The 17,293-nt window shown below is 60.7% G+C and overlaps 1 protein-coding gene across 5 annotated transcripts; it reads right to left on the bottom strand.

Moving 5' to 3' along the window:
• Positions 1 to 714: 714 nt before the first annotated feature.
• CHRNB4 (cholinergic receptor nicotinic beta 4 subunit) lies at positions 715 to 15,791 on the bottom strand. Of its 5 annotated transcripts, none has more exons than XR_012007243.1 (8): positions 15,628 to 15,791; positions 11,212 to 11,360; positions 6,403 to 6,447; positions 6,195 to 6,304; positions 4,461 to 5,424; positions 2,485 to 2,550; positions 1,803 to 2,069; positions 715 to 1,156 (listed from the first exon to the last, which is right to left on the bottom strand). XR_012007243.1 is itself a non-coding variant. In XM_072775597.1 (7 exons), the coding sequence occupies exons 1-7, from the start codon at positions 15,680 to 15,682 to the stop codon at positions 1,890 to 1,892; spliced, it is 1,569 nt and encodes a 522-aa protein (XP_072631698.1). In that variant the 5' UTR covers positions 15,683 to 15,791; the 3' UTR covers positions 1,773 to 1,889. The 5 variants fall into 5 exon arrangements, 3 of the variants coding, with proteins under 3 accessions (XP_072631698.1, XP_072631699.1, XP_072631700.1); XR_012007244.1 differs by having other exon boundaries at positions 2,534 to 2,550; XM_072775597.1 differs by lacking the exon at positions 715 to 1,156 and having other exon boundaries at positions 1,773 to 2,069.
• Between the last annotated feature and the right edge of the window lie 1,502 nt (positions 15,792 to 17,293).

Genomic DNA, 17,293 nt, shown 5'->3' with positions numbered 1-17,293 from the left:
GGGCTGCCCCGCCTCCCTCCCGCGGTGGAGCCCCCCCGCACCCCGAGCGCCGGCGGGGGGGGGGGCCGCGGGGCGCAGGAGAGGCAGGGACACGCCCTCCAAGCGGGGCTCGGTCCGGCGCCTTAAGGACGCGCGAGGTCTCGCCGGCGGGTACTGCGATGCCTCGCGCGGTCCTGCTGCGGGGGCGCGGCTGGGGCCGGGGGACGCCCCCCGTGCGCAGCCGCTGGTACCGCTGGGGATGGAGGAGGGGCTGCGGGCCCCGGGCTGTTTGAAGGGCTCCTCGTTAAGGAGTGAAGAGAACGAAAGACCTGAGGCTGCGAGGTGCAGCCCGGGAGGCTCCTGGCTTCCGCGCCCCCCACCCGCGGCGGGGGCACCTGCGACTCAGGCCTCTCTGTTATTCCCAGGATGGGTTGCTTTAAACCCAAACCAAAGGAGACCTTTTGCAGGACTCAGTAAATGCCAGAATTGGGGCCCATCTCTCGGGCCCCTTGTAGCGCGTTCTCATTATCGAGGTAAAAACCCCTAGATTTGAAAAATATTGCAACTCAGGTATGCAACCAAGAACTTGTATCCAGAAGATATAAAGTACCCTGAAAACTCAGAAGTAAGAGTAGATAGATATGAGGGTTTTGTTGGGGGTGAGGCAAGTGTTCTGAAACTGGATTATGGTGATAAATTTACTAAAACTCCTTGAATTATATATTTTAAAAGGGCAGATTTTATACTATATATGTCACACCTTAATAAAGTCGTTTTTAAAATCTCAACAGTAAGAAAACTAAACCCAATTTTAAAAATGAGCAAAAGAGTTAAACACACAGTTTACGAAAGAGGGCATGTATGCACAGGCAAAAAAAGTAAAAAAAAAAAAAAAAAAAAAAAAAGTAGGAAAAAAAAGTCACGTGAAAAGATGTTCAGTAGCATTAGCCACCAGGGAAACGCCTGTTAAAAGCTGGCTGATACTCCACTTCACATCCACTGCGACAGCTCGAATCAGTCGACACCAACTGCAGACAGATGCCGAGGGCCGCTGCCTCTCACGCTGTGCGGGTGGGGATGCAGGATGCTGTGGCCTCCAGGGGCCCGGTGCCACGGTGGCTCAGAAGTTAAAGCACATTCCCCACAGAACCCAGCGATCACACTCCTGGGTGTTCATCTAGACGAATGAAAACTCTTGTTGACACAAAATCTCATACGTGTGGAGATTTTACAGCAGCTCTGTTCATAGTTTCTGAGAACTGGTAAGTACATAACTGTGGATCAGCGTTCACGGGACGTTGGGTTGGTACGTGCATGTGATGACACGGGGGCGTCTCAGAGGCCTGCGCTGAGGGACAAAAGCCACCCCCTCTCCAGCGGGGACACACTGTGTGATTCATTGGAATGCTGTTCTTGTAAAGGCCAAACCCTAGTGCTGGTTGGAGGGACCAGCAGGGATGGAGCCATCTGAGTGACCGCGCTCTCCTGTGTCCTGATGACACACATCAAGTTAATGTGGAGAGAGCACTACGTAAAAGTCAACTTTACTATGTAATTTAAAATATGCAATTCAGTGCTCCTGTATTGCACAAGTATTTTAACGACCCATCATGTGCCAGGTGCTGGGCGCCACGGGTGTATTGACCCATCAGACCATCTGTAGGGACACCGGGAACCCCACCTTGCTCCAAAGCAGCATGTGACCAGGGCTGGGGAGTGCACGGGAGAGGGTCATTCTCACAGGAGGGGCGCAGGACAGGACCTGAGCCTGAAGAAGGAACAGGAGTCGTTCATTCATTCATTCAGTCAGTCATTCAACAAACCTTTATTAAACACCTGCTGGGTGCTGAGCTCGGGCCTATGCCCTGGGGTGCCGCCAGCACGAAGGACAGTTCCTGCTGTCTCAGAGCTCACACTCTAGTGGGTGCAACGTGGAACGACACAGCAGCACTGAGAACTTGAGGTGCCCAGGAGGGCCGAGGAAGGCCTCTTGGGGAGGGGACGTGGGAGCAGACAATGGACCACAGCCAGGGCGCAGCTCCCGGGCAGACGGTCGGGGCAGCAGGTACAGCAAATGCACAGGCTTTGAGCTGGAAGAATCCAGAAGTGTGTTGGGGTCTGAGAGGAGTCCTGTGGGCTGGTGGGCGGGGGAGTGGAGATCAATGGGGTGACAGCTGGGCCGGGCTAGGGGCAGGATTCCTGGCACACAGGGGTGCGGCTGTGATGCCCGGCGTACTCCCTGCTGCAGGGAGGGGTTCTGCTGGGTTCCCCGGGGCTTTCAGAGACGACAGCTGGGGCTTCCATCCTGTCCCCTGACTGGTGGTTCGCGCGCGGTGATGTACTTAGGGCCTCCTCAGCCATCGCTCAGAAGGAAGCAGCAAACTGCCCAGTTGGCTGCTCACGCCACCTCCCCCCCGCCCCCCTGGGGGCCTAGGGCCCGTCCGAGGGGGTGTGGGTCTGGAAGAGGGGTGGCAGGAAGAGCCCCACAGTGCCCAGCACACATACGACCACAAACACCCAGAGGAACAGGCGGTCCACCACCATGGCCACGTACTTCCAGTCCTCCACGACCTGCGGGCAGACAGAGGGCCCATTACGGGTGCCGGGACCTCCCCGCTCCCCTTCCTTCCCGGAGGGGGACCCTCACTGTTGGGGCTGGGACCCCCCGGCCCTCACCTGGCCAGCACCCCAAGCCCTACAGCCCTGCAGGCCCCGGGGTGCTGGGCCGTCCAGGAAGGGTTATTAAGGCCGTGCTGTGACCTAGAGCCACTCGCTGGCCTGGGAATGCGAGGCCCCTTCCCTTATTTATTTTTTTACGATTGATTTATTTATGATAGACACAGAGAGAGAAAGACAGAGAGAGACCCAGGCAGAGGGAGAAGCAGGCTCCATGCAGGAGCCCGACACGGGACTCGATCCCAGAACCCCAGGGTCACGCCCTGGGCCAAGGGCAGGCGCCAAACCGCTGAGCCCCCGGGGATCCCCGGCCCCTTCCCTTATTTTCAGGCCCAGCCCCCTCCCTGGGCCGGCTCTACCCAAAGGAGGATCTGGGGCGCACCCCGCGCCTGGGGACAGGACGCCTGGAAGCCGCTGCTGAAACCGCTGCCCCGGTGCCTGGTCCCCAACCGGCTCCGCTCCTCCGGCCGCGGGGCAGCCTCCCGGTGCCGCGCCCTCACCGGCCTGACCCCATCCCCGGGCCGCTGTGGGCTGTGCGCTGGGGACGGGCTGAGCCGGGGTCCCCGCGCCCATGGCCCCGCGGGAGTGGCCCGAGCAGGACTCACAGGACGCGGCGGCGGCGGCGGCGGCGGCTGGCCCGGGACTCTGGGCGGACCCGGTGACGTCAGCGGCCCCGTTGGTCTGGGCTCCCCGGAACCGCCCCGCCCCCGCCCCGCCCCCGCCGCGCCCCTCCCCGGCCCCTCCCCGGCCCTTCGCCCCCCGCCCCTCCCCCGTCCCTCCCCGCTCGCCCCGCCCTGCGCCCCCCGCCCCGCCCCGCCCCTTCTCCCTCCCTCCCCTCCTCCCCCTTCCCCAGACCTCCCCCCTCCCCTCCCCCATGCCCCTCTCCCTCCATCCCCTCCCCCCCCCCCCCGCCCCCTTGCGGCCTCTCCCTGCTCCTGGGGTTTCGCTCCCACAGCCCTGATTTCCGACCACTGTTTGGGGCTGTGCGTGGGGCGCCCCGTATGCGGCTGCTGGCAGCGGGCGTGGAAGCGGGTCCCGGACCCTGCGGGGGTCGCCAGAGGGAGGCCAGCATCCCCTGCCCGGGCCGCAGATGTCCTTTGTCCTGGGGAGGTAAACTCGACCTGTCTTCAAGACTCTGGGGCAGCCCGGGGGGGGGGGGGGCCAAGGGCGTGACCCCAGGGTCACAGGATCGAGCCCCGCCTCTGGCTCCCTGCATGGAGCCTGCTTCTCTCTCTGCCCAGTCAGTGTCTCTCTCTCTGTCTCTCTGTGTCTCTCATGAATAAATAAACAAAAAATCTTCCAAAAAAATGTAATCGTCTTCCGTTCGGCATTATGACCCTGGACGCAGCGTCGTTGGGCCCGGTGGCTCTGACCCCCGTCGCCGGGGCCACCTGTGTGGCTGCCCCACGGGCAGGTGAGGGCGGGAGCAGATGCCCACCCTGGTCCCCCAGGCTGGGGCACCTTCCAGTCCCACGGCCCTGCTCTGCCCTCCTCTGCCCCCTGCTCCTCATGGGGTCTCCCAAGGACCCAGCCCCCAGAGCCCAGTACTCGGGGGCTGCCTGCCCTTCCCAGTCTCCCCCTGCCTCCTCCCTGGACTTCCTGAGGTCACCCACACTGAACCACCTTGGCCCAGGCCCTCACCTCAGGGGCTGCTTTTGGGGGACCCCAAAACAAACAGGGATCCTCGCTCCTTCCTTCCCCTTCCCCGACGCAGGAAGCCACACGCTCGGTCCAGCAGTGGGTCCCCTGCTGCAGCTGGGGGCCCCGGGCAGGGGCTGTGGGAAGTGGGGCTGGGCCGGACTTACGCTCTGGTCTCGGTCGTCACTCTGCATGTGCCGGGCGATGAAGCTGACGCCCTCTAAGGCCTCCTGCACGTCCCACCGGAACCTCCCGGAAGCCCTCAGCCGGAGGTCACAGGCCGTGGACCCCACGCCAGAGCCCGAGCCCGCTGGGGACTTGGGGGCCACAGGCGTGGGGTTCACAGGGTACACGGGGCTCCCATAGGGCTGGGGGGCGGCGGCCTCGGTCCTGCTGGGCTGCGGCTGGCCAGGCGGGGGGGCCCTCGAGGGGCTGCTGTCTGGGCGCTTCATGAAGAGGAAGGTGGGCAGCTTATGCAGGAAGCAGCGCCGGACCCAGGGCGCCATGGTGTGGGTGCTGGGCGAGCGGTGGTGCACGTTGAGCACACAGACGCTCGTGACGATGGAGAAGGTGACCAGCACCATGGTGAACATGAGGTACTTGCCGATGAGCGGCACGTCCAGGGACGTGGGCGGCACGATCTTGGAGATGAGCAGCAGGAAGACGGTGAGCGCCAGCAGCACGGAGATGCACAGCGTCATCTTCTCACCGCAGTCAGACGGCAGGTAGAAGACCAGGATGGCCAGCGAGGTGATGAGCAGGCAGGGGATGATGAGGTTGATGGTGTAGAAGAGCGGCTTGCGCCGCAGGATGAAGTCGTACGTCACGTCCACGTAGCTGGGGTCCTGCGGGTTCACCGTCCTGCGCCCAGGCAGCGCCACAATGTCCCACTCGCCGCTGGGGGTGAAGTCGTCCATGCTGGCCGTGGGTGACTTGAGCACCATGTCGATCTCCGTGTGGTCGTAGGTCCAGGAACGGAACTTGAGGGTGCAGTTCTGCTGGTCGAAGGGGAAGTGCTTGACCTCGATCTTGCAGGCGCTCTTGTAGATGGCGGGCGGCAGCCACAGGATGCTGCCGTTGGAGCGCACCACCACGTTGGTGTAGAGAGACACCTCGTAGGTCCCGTCAGCGCTGGGGTGCGAGAGGAGCGTGGTGAGCACGCCGGCCAGCCCGTAGGCCTGCCCCGCGGTCGCCGTTCCGGCCCCGCTGCCCTCACGGGACAGCAGAGGTCACGGCCCTGGGGTTTAGTAGCATCCCTGTCCGACAGGTGGGGATACTGAGAAGGTAAGTGACGTCTTCAGGGTCAGAAAATGAGGAAGAAGCACACCTAGAACCCGAACCCAGGCCTGGTGTGCACAGACCTCACGCTTGTTTCACATGCTGCTGGTGACACTGAGCCCACAAGGCTCTCCAGGCCCCTCGGCCGACCCGAGAGACTGTGCTGCCAATGCCCAGCATCGACACGGTGAGGGCCAGCCAGCCAGGAGGCGGGACGGAACGAGCCCTGAACGTAGCCAACATGCTGGCCCTGGTCCCAGCTGTGCCTGAGGAGCCAGGGCGACCCCCGCCCCCCGGCCTCCACTTCCCCACCCATGTGGCGGTTGCTGGCGCTGCCTTCTTCTAATTCCTCCTGCAGCCTCACCGCCCAGCGCGGCTCGGTGAGTGAGGCGCAGGTGAGGCCCAGGGCTGGTGTAGGGACCGAGGACCCCCCCGAGGCTGGGCCTACTGCCCCGGCACCCCCCACCTCTATCTGCTGCCCCAGCACCCCCTCACCTCCTCCACCTGCTGCCCTCCACCTCCTCCTGCTGCCCCGGCCCCCCCCACCTCCTCCGCCTGCTGCCCCGGCCCCCCACCTCCTCTACCTGCTGCCCCCCACCTTCTCCGCCAGCCCCGCCCCTCACTTGTTGTAAAGCACGATGTCAGGCAGCCAGATGCGCTTGGCGGGGATCCTCAGGATGTTGACGCCCTCGTAGCGGGAGCTGTTCCAGGCCAGGCGGTAGTCGGTCCACTCCTGCGCACACGGGCCGAGGCCCTGTCATTCCGAGGTCACCGCCACCAAGGGGCGGGCCAGAGGACATGCCCCCCGCTGCGGATCCTGCGTGCACTTACCTGTTTCAGCCAGACGTTGGTGGTCATGATCTGTTCGCGCTCATTCTGGGGAGGGAAACAGGGAGGTGAGGGGGGAGGAAGGAGAGGGCGCCGAGCTCCGCCAGGTGGCCAGCCGCTGCCCACCGATGCTGGGACGGCTCGGTCGGATCCCACCCCCAGCGTGTGGGCCACAGCTCGTGACCCCGCCGGACCAATGCTGCGCTGGCTCGGGCCCCGTGATGACTCCACAAGCCAGACGCCGGGGCCTCTGACCCGGAGTCCTGAAGACGCTGCCCGCCGCGCCGCAGCTTTGTCTGCTTCAGCCCGGCTGCCTGGGCGGCCAGCAGCATCTGCCCCGGCCCCCAGCACCCCCAAACCCAGACCATCTGCCTCCTCCCCCGCCCCACCCAGTCTTCCTCCTTGCTCCCCATCTTCCTTTTCCCACCCTGTCTTCCTCCTTGCCCCTCCATCTTCCTCCTTGTCCCGCAGTCTTCCTCCTCCCCCAGGCTGTCTCAGCAGCCAGGGTGAACTTCCCCAAAGGCTGTTCTCATCTTCTCAGACTATGCAGCTCTGCTGAAACCCCCTCCTTCCCCGTCCACCCAAAGTAAAAGCCAAAGTCCTGCTCACCACGGACATGGCCCTACACCGGCTGCCCCCTCCGCCCTCCCCATGGGCTCCAGACGGCACACACTCCAGCGCCCTCCCACGTGCGCTCCTTTCTTTGCTCCTCCCTTTCCACATGCTATTCCCTCCTTCTGGAAATCCAGGCAGCTGACATCCTCACATTGTCTTGTACTAATTATTTAGGCCATTTACATTTAATTTAGTTACTGGTTTTATTTGAGTTTAAACCTACAGTCTGTTTTCTACACCATCCCTTTCCTCTCCTTTCTTGCTATGTTTTAGTTATTTTGTCATTCCATTTTCTGTGCATAGCAACAGGACTCTTCTTTAGTTGCTACCCTGGTGACTATAATACGCATGTATCTGATGTGTTAGAGTCTAATATAAATGAGTAGCTGTATTGCTTCCAGAACAGGGCAAGGATGTCAAACATTTTAGCACCCTCTGTCCCCTCCTGAAGCAGGCTAGTGCTGTCATTATTTAATTCTACATGTGATTAAAACCTCATGAGTTACTATTGTTTTATACAGTCGATTTAACTTAAATTCACCCATACATTGACCCTTTCTGCTGTGCTTCACTCTTTCCTACGTTTCAATGTTTCCATCTGGGATTGTTTTCCTTATGATTAAAGAAGATCCTTTAGTATTTGCTCGTCTTGTGTTAAATTCTTTTTGGCCTAAAAACATCTTTATTTGACCTTTATTTTTGAAATATATTTTCACTGGTTGTCTACCTTCTAGGCTTGCAGTTTTGTCCTTGTGGGACTTTATTTTTTTTTAATATTTTATTTATTTATTCATGAAGACACACAGAGAGAGAGAGGCAGAGACATAGGCAGAGGGAGAAGCAGGCTCCACGCAAGGGGCCTGATGGGGGACTCGATCCCGGGACGCCAAGATCACGCCCTGAGCCAGAGGCAGGCGCCAAACTGCTGAGCCACCCAGATCCCCTCTTGTGGGACTTTAAAGTGTCATTCAGCTCCTTGGCTTCCATGTTCAGCTGTCAGTATTATGGTCGCCCCTACCTCGCCCCCACCCTCCCACCATCACCACGGTTAAGATTGTCTCTTTGCCTTTCGTTGTAAGGAGTTGCCAAGGTGAGCCTGAGTATGATTTTGTGTTTATCCCTCAGAGGGTTCATAGAGACTCTTGAATCTGTATTTTCATGTCTTTGGTCAGGTTTGGAAAGTTCTGCCAGTATCACTCACACACTGCTTCTGTTTGATTGTTTCTCCTTCCCTGGAACTCCCAGGACCCAGGATAGAGATGACCTTTTCTTCATGTACTATATTATAGTCTTTTCTGCATCCTTTACCTGGTTATTTGTCTAGATATTTTCTATTGACCTCTCTTCCAGTGCATTAACCTTCTCTTCTGCTATGACCCATCTGCTATTAACCCCATCCAGTAAATTTTAAATTCTCCATCATTATAAATTCCTTGAATGTACAGATGGCTGTTATTTTCCTTTTAGGAAAATTTATTCAGAAAAATTTATTATTAATTGTCTTCATTATTTATTTTTAATAGTGGTAAAATGCACGTAACATAAAATTTGCCCCATTATTGGGAATTGCTTTAAAATCTTTGTCGGGGGATCCCTGGGTGGTGCAGCGGTTTGGCACCTGCCTTTGGCCCAGGGCGCAATCCTGGAGACCCGGGATCGAATCCCACGTCGGGCTCCCGGTGCATGGAGCCTGCTTCTCCCTCTGCCTGTGTCTCTGCCTCTCTCTCTCTCTCTCTCTCTCTGTGTGTGTGTGTGTGACTATCATAAATAAATAAAAATTAAAAAAAAAATAAAATCTTTGTCGGATCAATCCAATATCTGAATCATCTGTGCATCTGTTTCCATTGTCTTCTTTTTTCTCTCGGTCTTTTCTCATTTCATCTTGCCTTATTGTGTGCCTAGTAAGCTTCATATGCCTCCAGGGAGTACTGACTTTGGCTTAATGGCAGACAGTTAGAGGAGAAGCAGATCCCCTTCATCTAGTCTGTATCTGAGCTGGTTCAAAGCATGCTTAGTTGTTTTGAGAGCTGGTCTATTTTTGATCCATTTTTACTTTTATAGGTGGTCTTTTCAGTGTCTCCGCATCTCGTGGGGCTGAAATGCTGGTATGTGCCCCCAGCCTTGGAGGAGCACCAGATATTCAGCTGGGCTTCCAGCCTCGTGGCCACCACGCTGTACTCAGCTTCTTAGCCCCTTGGGCTTTTACTGTGTACCTGTCATCACATGTGGGGAAAAGCACCACAGACCAAAGGGTCACATCCCGGAACCTGGTACCCTCAAGACCTGGCTGCATTCTCCAAGACTGTCAAACAGATTTGTGCAGGGAGAGGCATTTTTATACAGCTTTTCTAGTTGTTCTTATGGAAAAGTTAGTCTGCAGCAACCTACTCTGCCTTTACCAAATGCTGAATGCCTTTATCTTTCTTTAAAAACATTTCTTTAAGTTGCAGTAAAGTTTACATACAGTAAAATGCATAGGTCTTAAGTGAGCAATTGGGTCAGTTTGAGCAAACATATTACATGGCCACCTGCGTTCCAGATACATCACTTGTGATGTTCTCACCCACAGTGCCTGCTGAACGCACTGAGGACACCAGCTCAAAACCTGGCCGCCCCAGGGAGCACCGTGAGGGCCTGCTGCCACGCCCAGCACGCACTCCTTGCTTTCTCCCTAGAAGCTTCCATCTTTAAACTAGTCTTGCCCATAACCCTCCCTCCTTGAAAACCAGACCCTGGAATACAGAAGAAGCAGCTCCTAGAACTGAAGAACTGAACACCTAGTCTCCACTCTGCTTTCAGGGTGATCACAGCTCACAGTGCAGGGCTGGAGGTTGGGTGCCCTCCTCCTTCTGGTAACTTCTGTTGCCTCACAGGGCCCACAGAGGAGGCCTGGCAGGGGCAGCCTCCGCCTGCAAGTGTGCCCGGGGCCACCTGCCTATTTCCCCTCACCCGGGCGGCAGCTGCAGAGAGGCAGCTGGCTCACCCCATTAAGCACAAAGCCTCTGGCTGGACCGTAACATCCGCCATCAGCCTGGGCCTGGCTTGGCCTGAATTCCCTATTCTTTCCAGTGGGGCTCAGAGGGCATTCCTCCCTCCCCCATCCTCTGGCTGTGCTTCCTCTCAGGGGCCTTCCCCCCAGCCCTCTGCAGGGCAGTGGTTTGGGGGGGCGGGAGAGAAGCCAGCCACCTGCCCCAGGAGGCTCAGCCCCACTGTTTGCCTCCCTCCCCGTGACCCACACGATGCCTGCAACATGCCCCTCAGAGCCACTCCTGGGGCAGGTTCCAGCCCTGTAGATGGGATGGAAAGGGCCATGGCTCCTCTGGACATGTCGGCTCAGAGACAAGGAGGGGAGAAGGGGAGCTCCCGGGATCTCCGCACCCCTGTCCCCACCCCACGCCCCTGCTTGTGAACTCTGCAACCTGGGCCCCCTTTCCACACCCTCGCTCACTGGTCCCGTCCCCACATGGCTCGGGGAGGAGGCCTGTGGGCTGCCCCCCCCAGGGGTCATTCCCTTCACATCCTCTCTGTTAACAAAGCCACGACCCCCACGGACTTCTCGTCCCATCTCCAGCCTCCTTGCTGTGTCTCCCTACGTCACAGCTGCTGTGGCTAAGGTGGGGCCAGGACCCCAGGGCTCCCTACAGGGCAGCCCTCTGGGACGCTTGTCCTCCTAGTCGACATGGGACCCCGGGAAGGATTTGCCAGCTCCTGCCACAGACATTGTCGTGCGAGGATGTCACATTTGGAGCTGTGGCCACCATCCTACGACCGTGGTGGGAACCAGAATCACGTGCAGCCCCGTAGCACCCCAACACCACCGACCATCACGGACCCTGCTGGCCTGCTCTCGTGGCCTCGTTCTTACTGTTTTAGCCACTGGTGCTCAGATGTTCTCAGACTTGAAGTCAAAGCATTTTAATTGATACCGAGATCCCAGATTAGCAGGTGGCTCCAAACTGGGACCAGTGTGCCGGGGGCGGGCAGATGTGCAGTGCAAGGGGAGAGCCCGAGCGGAGCCTGTGCTCCCGGGAGGAAAGAGGCACCGCACAGGGGCCTCGGGCCTCACGACTTCGGCAGACTCCTTAGTTCCTGCACAAGGAAGAGGAGCGGCCGAGGATCTGGCCTCGCCTGAAGCATGGGCAAAGCCGCGGGCCCCAGCCGTGCACCACGACGCCGTGGGGGCCGGCCTGCACCTACCACGCTGATGAGCTGCGCCAGCGAGAGCTGCAGCTGGATGGAGATGAGCTGGGCCGAGCTGGTGGCCGGCCGGATCAGGTTGTTGTAGCGGGTTCTGTTTAGAAGGTCGTCGACCAGCTTCTCCTCTGCGTTGGCCACGCGGCAGTCCCCTGGGAAAACGGGCGCAGTCAGGCGGCGGGGCCCCATCGCGCCAGCACGGGCCGGGAAGAGACTGCAGGCCGCCGCGGGCGCCGAGGCAGAGCTTGGCTCTCTTCCCTGGTGCCGCCTCCTCTTCCCCCCTGCCCTCTGCGGGAGGGCAGCCCACACCCCGACGGTTGGTCCAGGACGGGGGCCGCAGGTGTGCTCCGTATCCCAAGTCCATCCATCCGGCCTCCCTCTCCCGCTCTTCCTGTAGCCCCCCTGCCACGTCCCAGCCCGACTCTGACGCTGCCACCACGTGCCACTCAGGGGGACAGGGGTCATGGAGCAGTCCCCCAGCCAGGGCTTTCCCGGCCTGCAGCCCCGATGCGCCAGCTCGGCATCCAAAGACCCTTGCCTCTGGCACCAGCCGGCCCTCACTGTCCCCCAACCCCTGCCCTAGCCTTGCCCTGCCACGGTTCGCTCTTACTTCCAAGTGAGGCCACTCTTTCCTCGGCCAGCACTGCCCCCAGGCCACCGACCGTCACGTGTCCGTCCTGTGCCAGGCACCATGGTATGTGCCAGAGACGAGAGCAGGCAAAGCACCAGAATGATCCTGCTGGGGGTTTGCGGTGCGTGTCAGCGAGCGGGGTGCATGCTGGTGCTTCCACATGAGAATGGGACTGACCATGGCAAAGGTTTTGGAGTTAAGACTTCCAGAGTGAAGGTGCCTTTGAGACCTGGGTGCCAGGGTCCCGCCGGCCATTGACTCTGGTCTGGGCGGACAGGAGAGGTGTGGCTCCTGCCTGAAGCCTGGTCTGCGCCCTCGGTGCCCACGGCCCTGGATCTCTTGCCCAGTGGTACGTGGCTCTTTGCCACATGTGTCCTTCACTAGTCTGGGACTGAAGGTGAGCTCGGGCCTTGGTCCTGTTTACCCTGGTGCCAGCTAAGGGCAGAGCTGGGGGCGGTGCCTCAGAGGGAGACTCTGAGGAAGGTCAAGGGCACTAGAGCCCGGAGCCCAGCAACAGGGAAAAGGAGATGCGCAGAGGAAGTAGCCAGGGGCAGGAGAGCAGCTGCGGCCAGAGTGGGGACCAGGAGGGGGCAGGGTGCCCAGGGGACTGGGTCTCATCCCGTGGGAAGCTCACCACCAGCCGCCTTCCCTGAAGTGCCAGGGCCCTGCTTTTTGCCCAACCCTTTCCCTGGGTGGGGCCAGAGGGCCGGGCCGAGATTGCCAGCTCAGCCAGGCCGAGGTGGGCTCCTGGGTGGGTGCAGGGCTGGACATGCGGCTGCAGAGCCGCCACTCAGCCTCCGCCTGCACTTTCCAACTCGCTGCCTATCTGGAGCAGATGCAATATTTAGTGCCTTGTGAAAGATGCTCCCGGGTGCACCTGCTGCCCACTGTCCCTCCCCCAGGCTGCCTGGGGCTGTCCAGAGGGGTCTTCTGGATGCTTGGCCTAGATTCTGAGCTCTGCCTCTGCTCCACTGGACCCTCCCAGAGGCCAGCTGTTTGAATACCCCGAAGCCCGTCTGCAGCCCCAGGCTAAAGCTGGTCCCTCCCACAGCCTGTTCTGTGTGTGTATGTGGGCTGACCTGTCATTTCAGAAAGCATGTCCCTATCACTTGCCAGGCCCCTCTGGCCTTTCTGAGGTGTGTCTGGGTCAGAATCTGCAGCTCCTGGTCCTGTAGGACAGGGAGAGGCTGGGACCCACGTCTCTGTAGCCCCAGGAGGCTGGTCCACTGGGTTCCTGACAGGCCAGGGCTGCTCTGCAGGCTCCGCATGCTGATCTTTGGGGCTGCCCTGCTTCTTGGGCACTTGGCCGGCCTGAGGGTCCATTCCCCATCCTGGGGACGGGCTGTGAGCTCCAGAGTTGGCGGTTCTGAAAACCTCAGATTTTCTTGCCTGTTCCCCGTTTCTCATCCAGGGAAACTAAGACAAAGACCTGAGGAACCCCAGCCAGTGAGAGCCAAAGTGGTCTCAGAGCCACCCGCAGGGAGGGGCCCCCCAGACCCCGGTGCCTCTGTCCTTGTCCTGCCCTCAAAGGGAGACCATGTTGGTGACCCAGCCCAGCGTGTGTTCCTGCCTTCGCAGGTTTCACTTGTACATGTGCCTGTGTAGGCGGGGGTGGAAGGGTGGACGACCAGCAGGCTGACCCACAGGAGCTGGGATGCACTCCCATCTCCACCAAAAAGGCAGCCGGAGCCCAGAACAACACTTATGTGTTGCTTTCTGCCTGCTGGGTTCAAAAGACAAGAGACGGGCCTCTCACCCCTGCACAAGTGTGGTGCAGAATGAGTGGAAGCCTCCTTCCTGGGTGCCTCTGGGGGTCACACCTCAGCACATGGGTCCACACGGCAACAGAGAGGCCACCACTAGGGGTCAGTCATGACTCAGTGGCTCTGGGGAGTTGTGTCTGTCCTTCCTAGGCCTTTTCTGAACAAACAGCCCCGCCCCCTGCCCCTGCAGAAAGGGATTAACAATCTGGGAGGAAGCCATAACCTGAATCCTCAACTGTGTTAAGTGTGTGTCAAAAAAGCATAATCTTAAAACCTAATATTAGAAAAATGAAAAAGCATCTATTGTTTTGGAATACAAACTACAGAAGCTAAAGATCAACAGAATCTCCTGGCAAGGCGGCATCCAGGAAGCAGAGTGATTTTCAGCTTGGGTGTGTCCTTAACTGAGAAAAGGATCGGGAGATTTGTATTTATTAAAAGGCAGCTCTGGATTTTAAAAAAAAACAAGGTTGGAGTTTTTACTTTTTACAAAAAGCTCACGACATATTATGAGTAGCATCTCCAGTCACGTGTAAGAATCACCTGGATGCAGGTTCCCAGGCTCTATTTCCAGAGCTCCCGATCCCGTGAGGCCAGAGTGGGGCCCAGGAACCTGTGCTGGGCCATCCTGGCCCGAGCTTAAGAAACACTGCACCAGACTCACATCTGAGTCCCAAGGATGTAGGCAGGGCATGTCCCTTCTACAGAACAGATGGGGATTCTGAGGCCCGGAGAGGCGACAGGAGTGGCACAGGGTCGCCCAGCAAGTGGTGACAGGCCCAGACACATTCATTGGGTGCAGACGCCACGTTGGTGACAGCTTCACTGCCCCGGAGGAACTTGTATGTCCTCTCACTCCGGCCTCCTGCACCCCTAGTGGGGTGTCCCGTCCAGGGAAGCTGTGTCCTGGTCTTCCTGGCCAGCCAGGGCTCAGAGGGCAAGCTCGGGGCAGACCGCAGGGGCTGAAAGAGTCCTTGGACTCGGGGGGATCCTGAAACCCAGTGAAGGCGACCTCGCCACGCCGGGACTCAGCCTGGGAAGGGCCATGGGGTCTCCCGTCCAGGTGTCAGAGGCCCGGCTCCACTGCGCCGGCCGGCCCTCGCCCGTCTGTCCAAGCCAGCGCAGCCCCAAGAGTGGGGGGCCCGAAGCAGCGGTGTCCGGAGAGTGTGTTTCTTGGGAGACCCGCCCCCAACTGCAAGCATTCTGGGTCGGCGATCTGGGCAAGCCCCTCCCGTCCCGGCTGGGTTTCTGGATTCCCCGGCAGCCTGGGGGCCCCTCTCCAAGGCGGGGCAGCGGGGTGAGCTCCCTGGCGTCTACACCGGGCCGCCGCGGAGCCTGTGGGCGCCTGGAGTCCGCGTCCCGCACCCCGATGCATCGCAGCCCGGGCTGAACTCACAGGTCCTCGCGGGGAGGCGGTGGGGCAGGTGCGCGGGGAGGCGGTCGGGGACAGGTGCGCGGGGAGGTGGTCGGGGCAGGTGCACGGGGAGGCTGTCCGGGCAGGTGCGCCGGGAGGCGGTAGGGCAGGTGCGCCGGGAGGCGGTAGGGCAGGTGCGCGGGGAGGCGGTGGGGCAGGTGCGCGGGGAGGCGGTCGGGGACAGGTGCGTGGGGAGGTGGTCGGGGCAGGTGCACGGGGAGGCGGTCCGGGCAGGTGCGCGGGGAGGCTGTCCGGGCAGGTGCGCCGGGAGGCGGTAGGGCAGGTGCGCGGGGAGGCGGTGGGGCAGGTGCGCGGGGAGGCGGTCGGGCAGGTGCGCCGGGAGGTGGTCCGGCAAGTGCGCGGGGAGGCGGTGGGGCAGGTGCGCGGCGAGGCGGTCGGGCAGGTGCGCGGGGAGCACGGCCAGCCCCCACCCCACACCTCGGACCCCCCAGGCCCCGGCCGGGCTCGCCTCGCCCACGACCCCGTCCGGCCGGGACAGACTCGGGCCCCTCCCCGGGCGGGCACCCGCCCCGCCCTCCCGCCTCCCACCTGTGGCGGCAGCTGCTGCGCGGGGGATCGGGCGCGCCCCTCGGCTCCCGAAGAGAACTCACCGCGCCGGCAAAAAGCCACCAGGGACAGAAGGACCAGGGGTTGCGCGCTCCTCATGGCGGGCGGGGCGGAGGGGCAGCTGCGGCTAGGCCGGCCGCCGGGTCACCCCGCGGGCCGCGACCGGCGAGAGGCAGCGCAGGTGCCCGCCCCGGAGTCCGGACCCGGCGCTAGGACCCGGCGGGCGGCGGCGGGCCCGGGAGGGCGGCAGCGGGGAGCCCCGCCCACTCGGAAGGGGCGCGGCGGGGCGGGGCGGGCTCCGGCACCCGTGGCCGCGGGCGGTGGCTCCAACCTGCTTCCCCCTGCTGCTCCCGCTGCCCTCGTCGCCCCGGCTCCCCCGCCCGCCCCCCTGCTCCCCCTTACCCCGCTCCGGGCCCGCCCCGCTGCCTCGCTGCCTCGTGGGAGCCCCGGGGACGCAGGCAGGGTCCCTGCCCTGTTCGGCACGTGCTTGTGCCCCACGGAGGGTCCTGCCCTGGGGTCCGCCCAGGAAATGGGGGTCGCCGGTGCAGGAGCGAGGGGCTTGGCTGCGGACAGGGGGCGAGGGGGTGCTTAGGGAAAGTGTGGGGCCTTGGGGAGGGCGAAGTAGCTCAGGGTCCGCGACCCGGCCTGGGGAACGGGAAACCCTCCTCTCCCCTTCCCGCCTTGGCCTCCCCACCTGGGCTGACCTGAGGCAGCTCAGGTGACTTAGGGAGCTCGCAGCCCCTTCTCCAGCCAGGTGGTCCTCGCCCGGTGTTGGGATCAGTGCCTTTTCCCTGAGGGTTGGGGACTTGCCCTGTGAGGCAGCAGCACCAGGGCAGCCCTACTGGGGACTTGGCCAGAGCTGGTGCCTCAGTCCAGGATCAAAGGGCCTCCTCCCACATGTCCTCCCCGGGGTGGCCCTCCCCCTGCTGGCCCAAACAGTAAATAGGTGAAATATATAGAGTAAATTAAAAAGTCAATGCCAGGCTGAAAAATAAGGTCTCTGTGAATCAAAATCAGAAAAGAAATAGTGAGTAATGGGAGTGCTGAAGCCTGGAGCCCACTGGGCTCGGGAAGTCAAAGGCAGCAGCAGGTTCTTTGGGATGGAGGAGGACTAAGACCAAGACTCTGGACAGGACGCTGGGCGTGTGCATGCTCCTCAGTCCCTGGAAGGAAGCTGGGAGGGGAAGCCTGCTGCTGATCTGTTGTCTGAAGTCCTGGTTTTATAGAATGTTTATAGGATGTGTGTTTTCCCTGATATACTACAGGATGGGAGCTTAAAACCTAGAAGCAGCTGCAAAGCTATAAATTGTGAGCAAAGATGAGAAGCCACAGGATGGCTCCAGTGTCCCTTGGAATGTCCCCATCACCTTCTGAGCATGTCCCTCACTTTCTGGCACAGGCATAGGCTATTCTGAAGGGATATCATAATCTCTTATGGCCAGGCTGGAGGCGAGGGGCAGCTCCGGGGAGGCACAGCTGCCTGGGAGTTTAGCCCTTCAGTGCTGCCCGCCTCAGTGGTCCCACTTGGATAGCTTCTGGGACGGGGCTCTGGGCCGAGGCCCTGCCGCGGAGCGCACCATCCACTCCCTGCACTGAATCCCTGCGCCTGTAGCTCGTGCCGGTCTGCTCTTCCCCAGCTGCCCCCGGACACTTGCTCCAGTCGGGCTGAGTGGGAGCACGGGGCCAGCCATTCCCTGCCCCTCTCTGCCC

The sequence above is a fragment of the Canis lupus genome, chromosome 14 (genome assembly GCF_048164855.1).
Source record: "Canis lupus baileyi chromosome 14, mCanLup2.hap1, whole genome shotgun sequence".
Lineage (NCBI taxonomy): Eukaryota > Metazoa > Chordata > Mammalia > Carnivora > Canidae > Canis > Canis lupus.
Note: the sequence above shows the minus strand (reverse complement) of the source record. Positions and strands in the feature narration are given on the sequence as shown.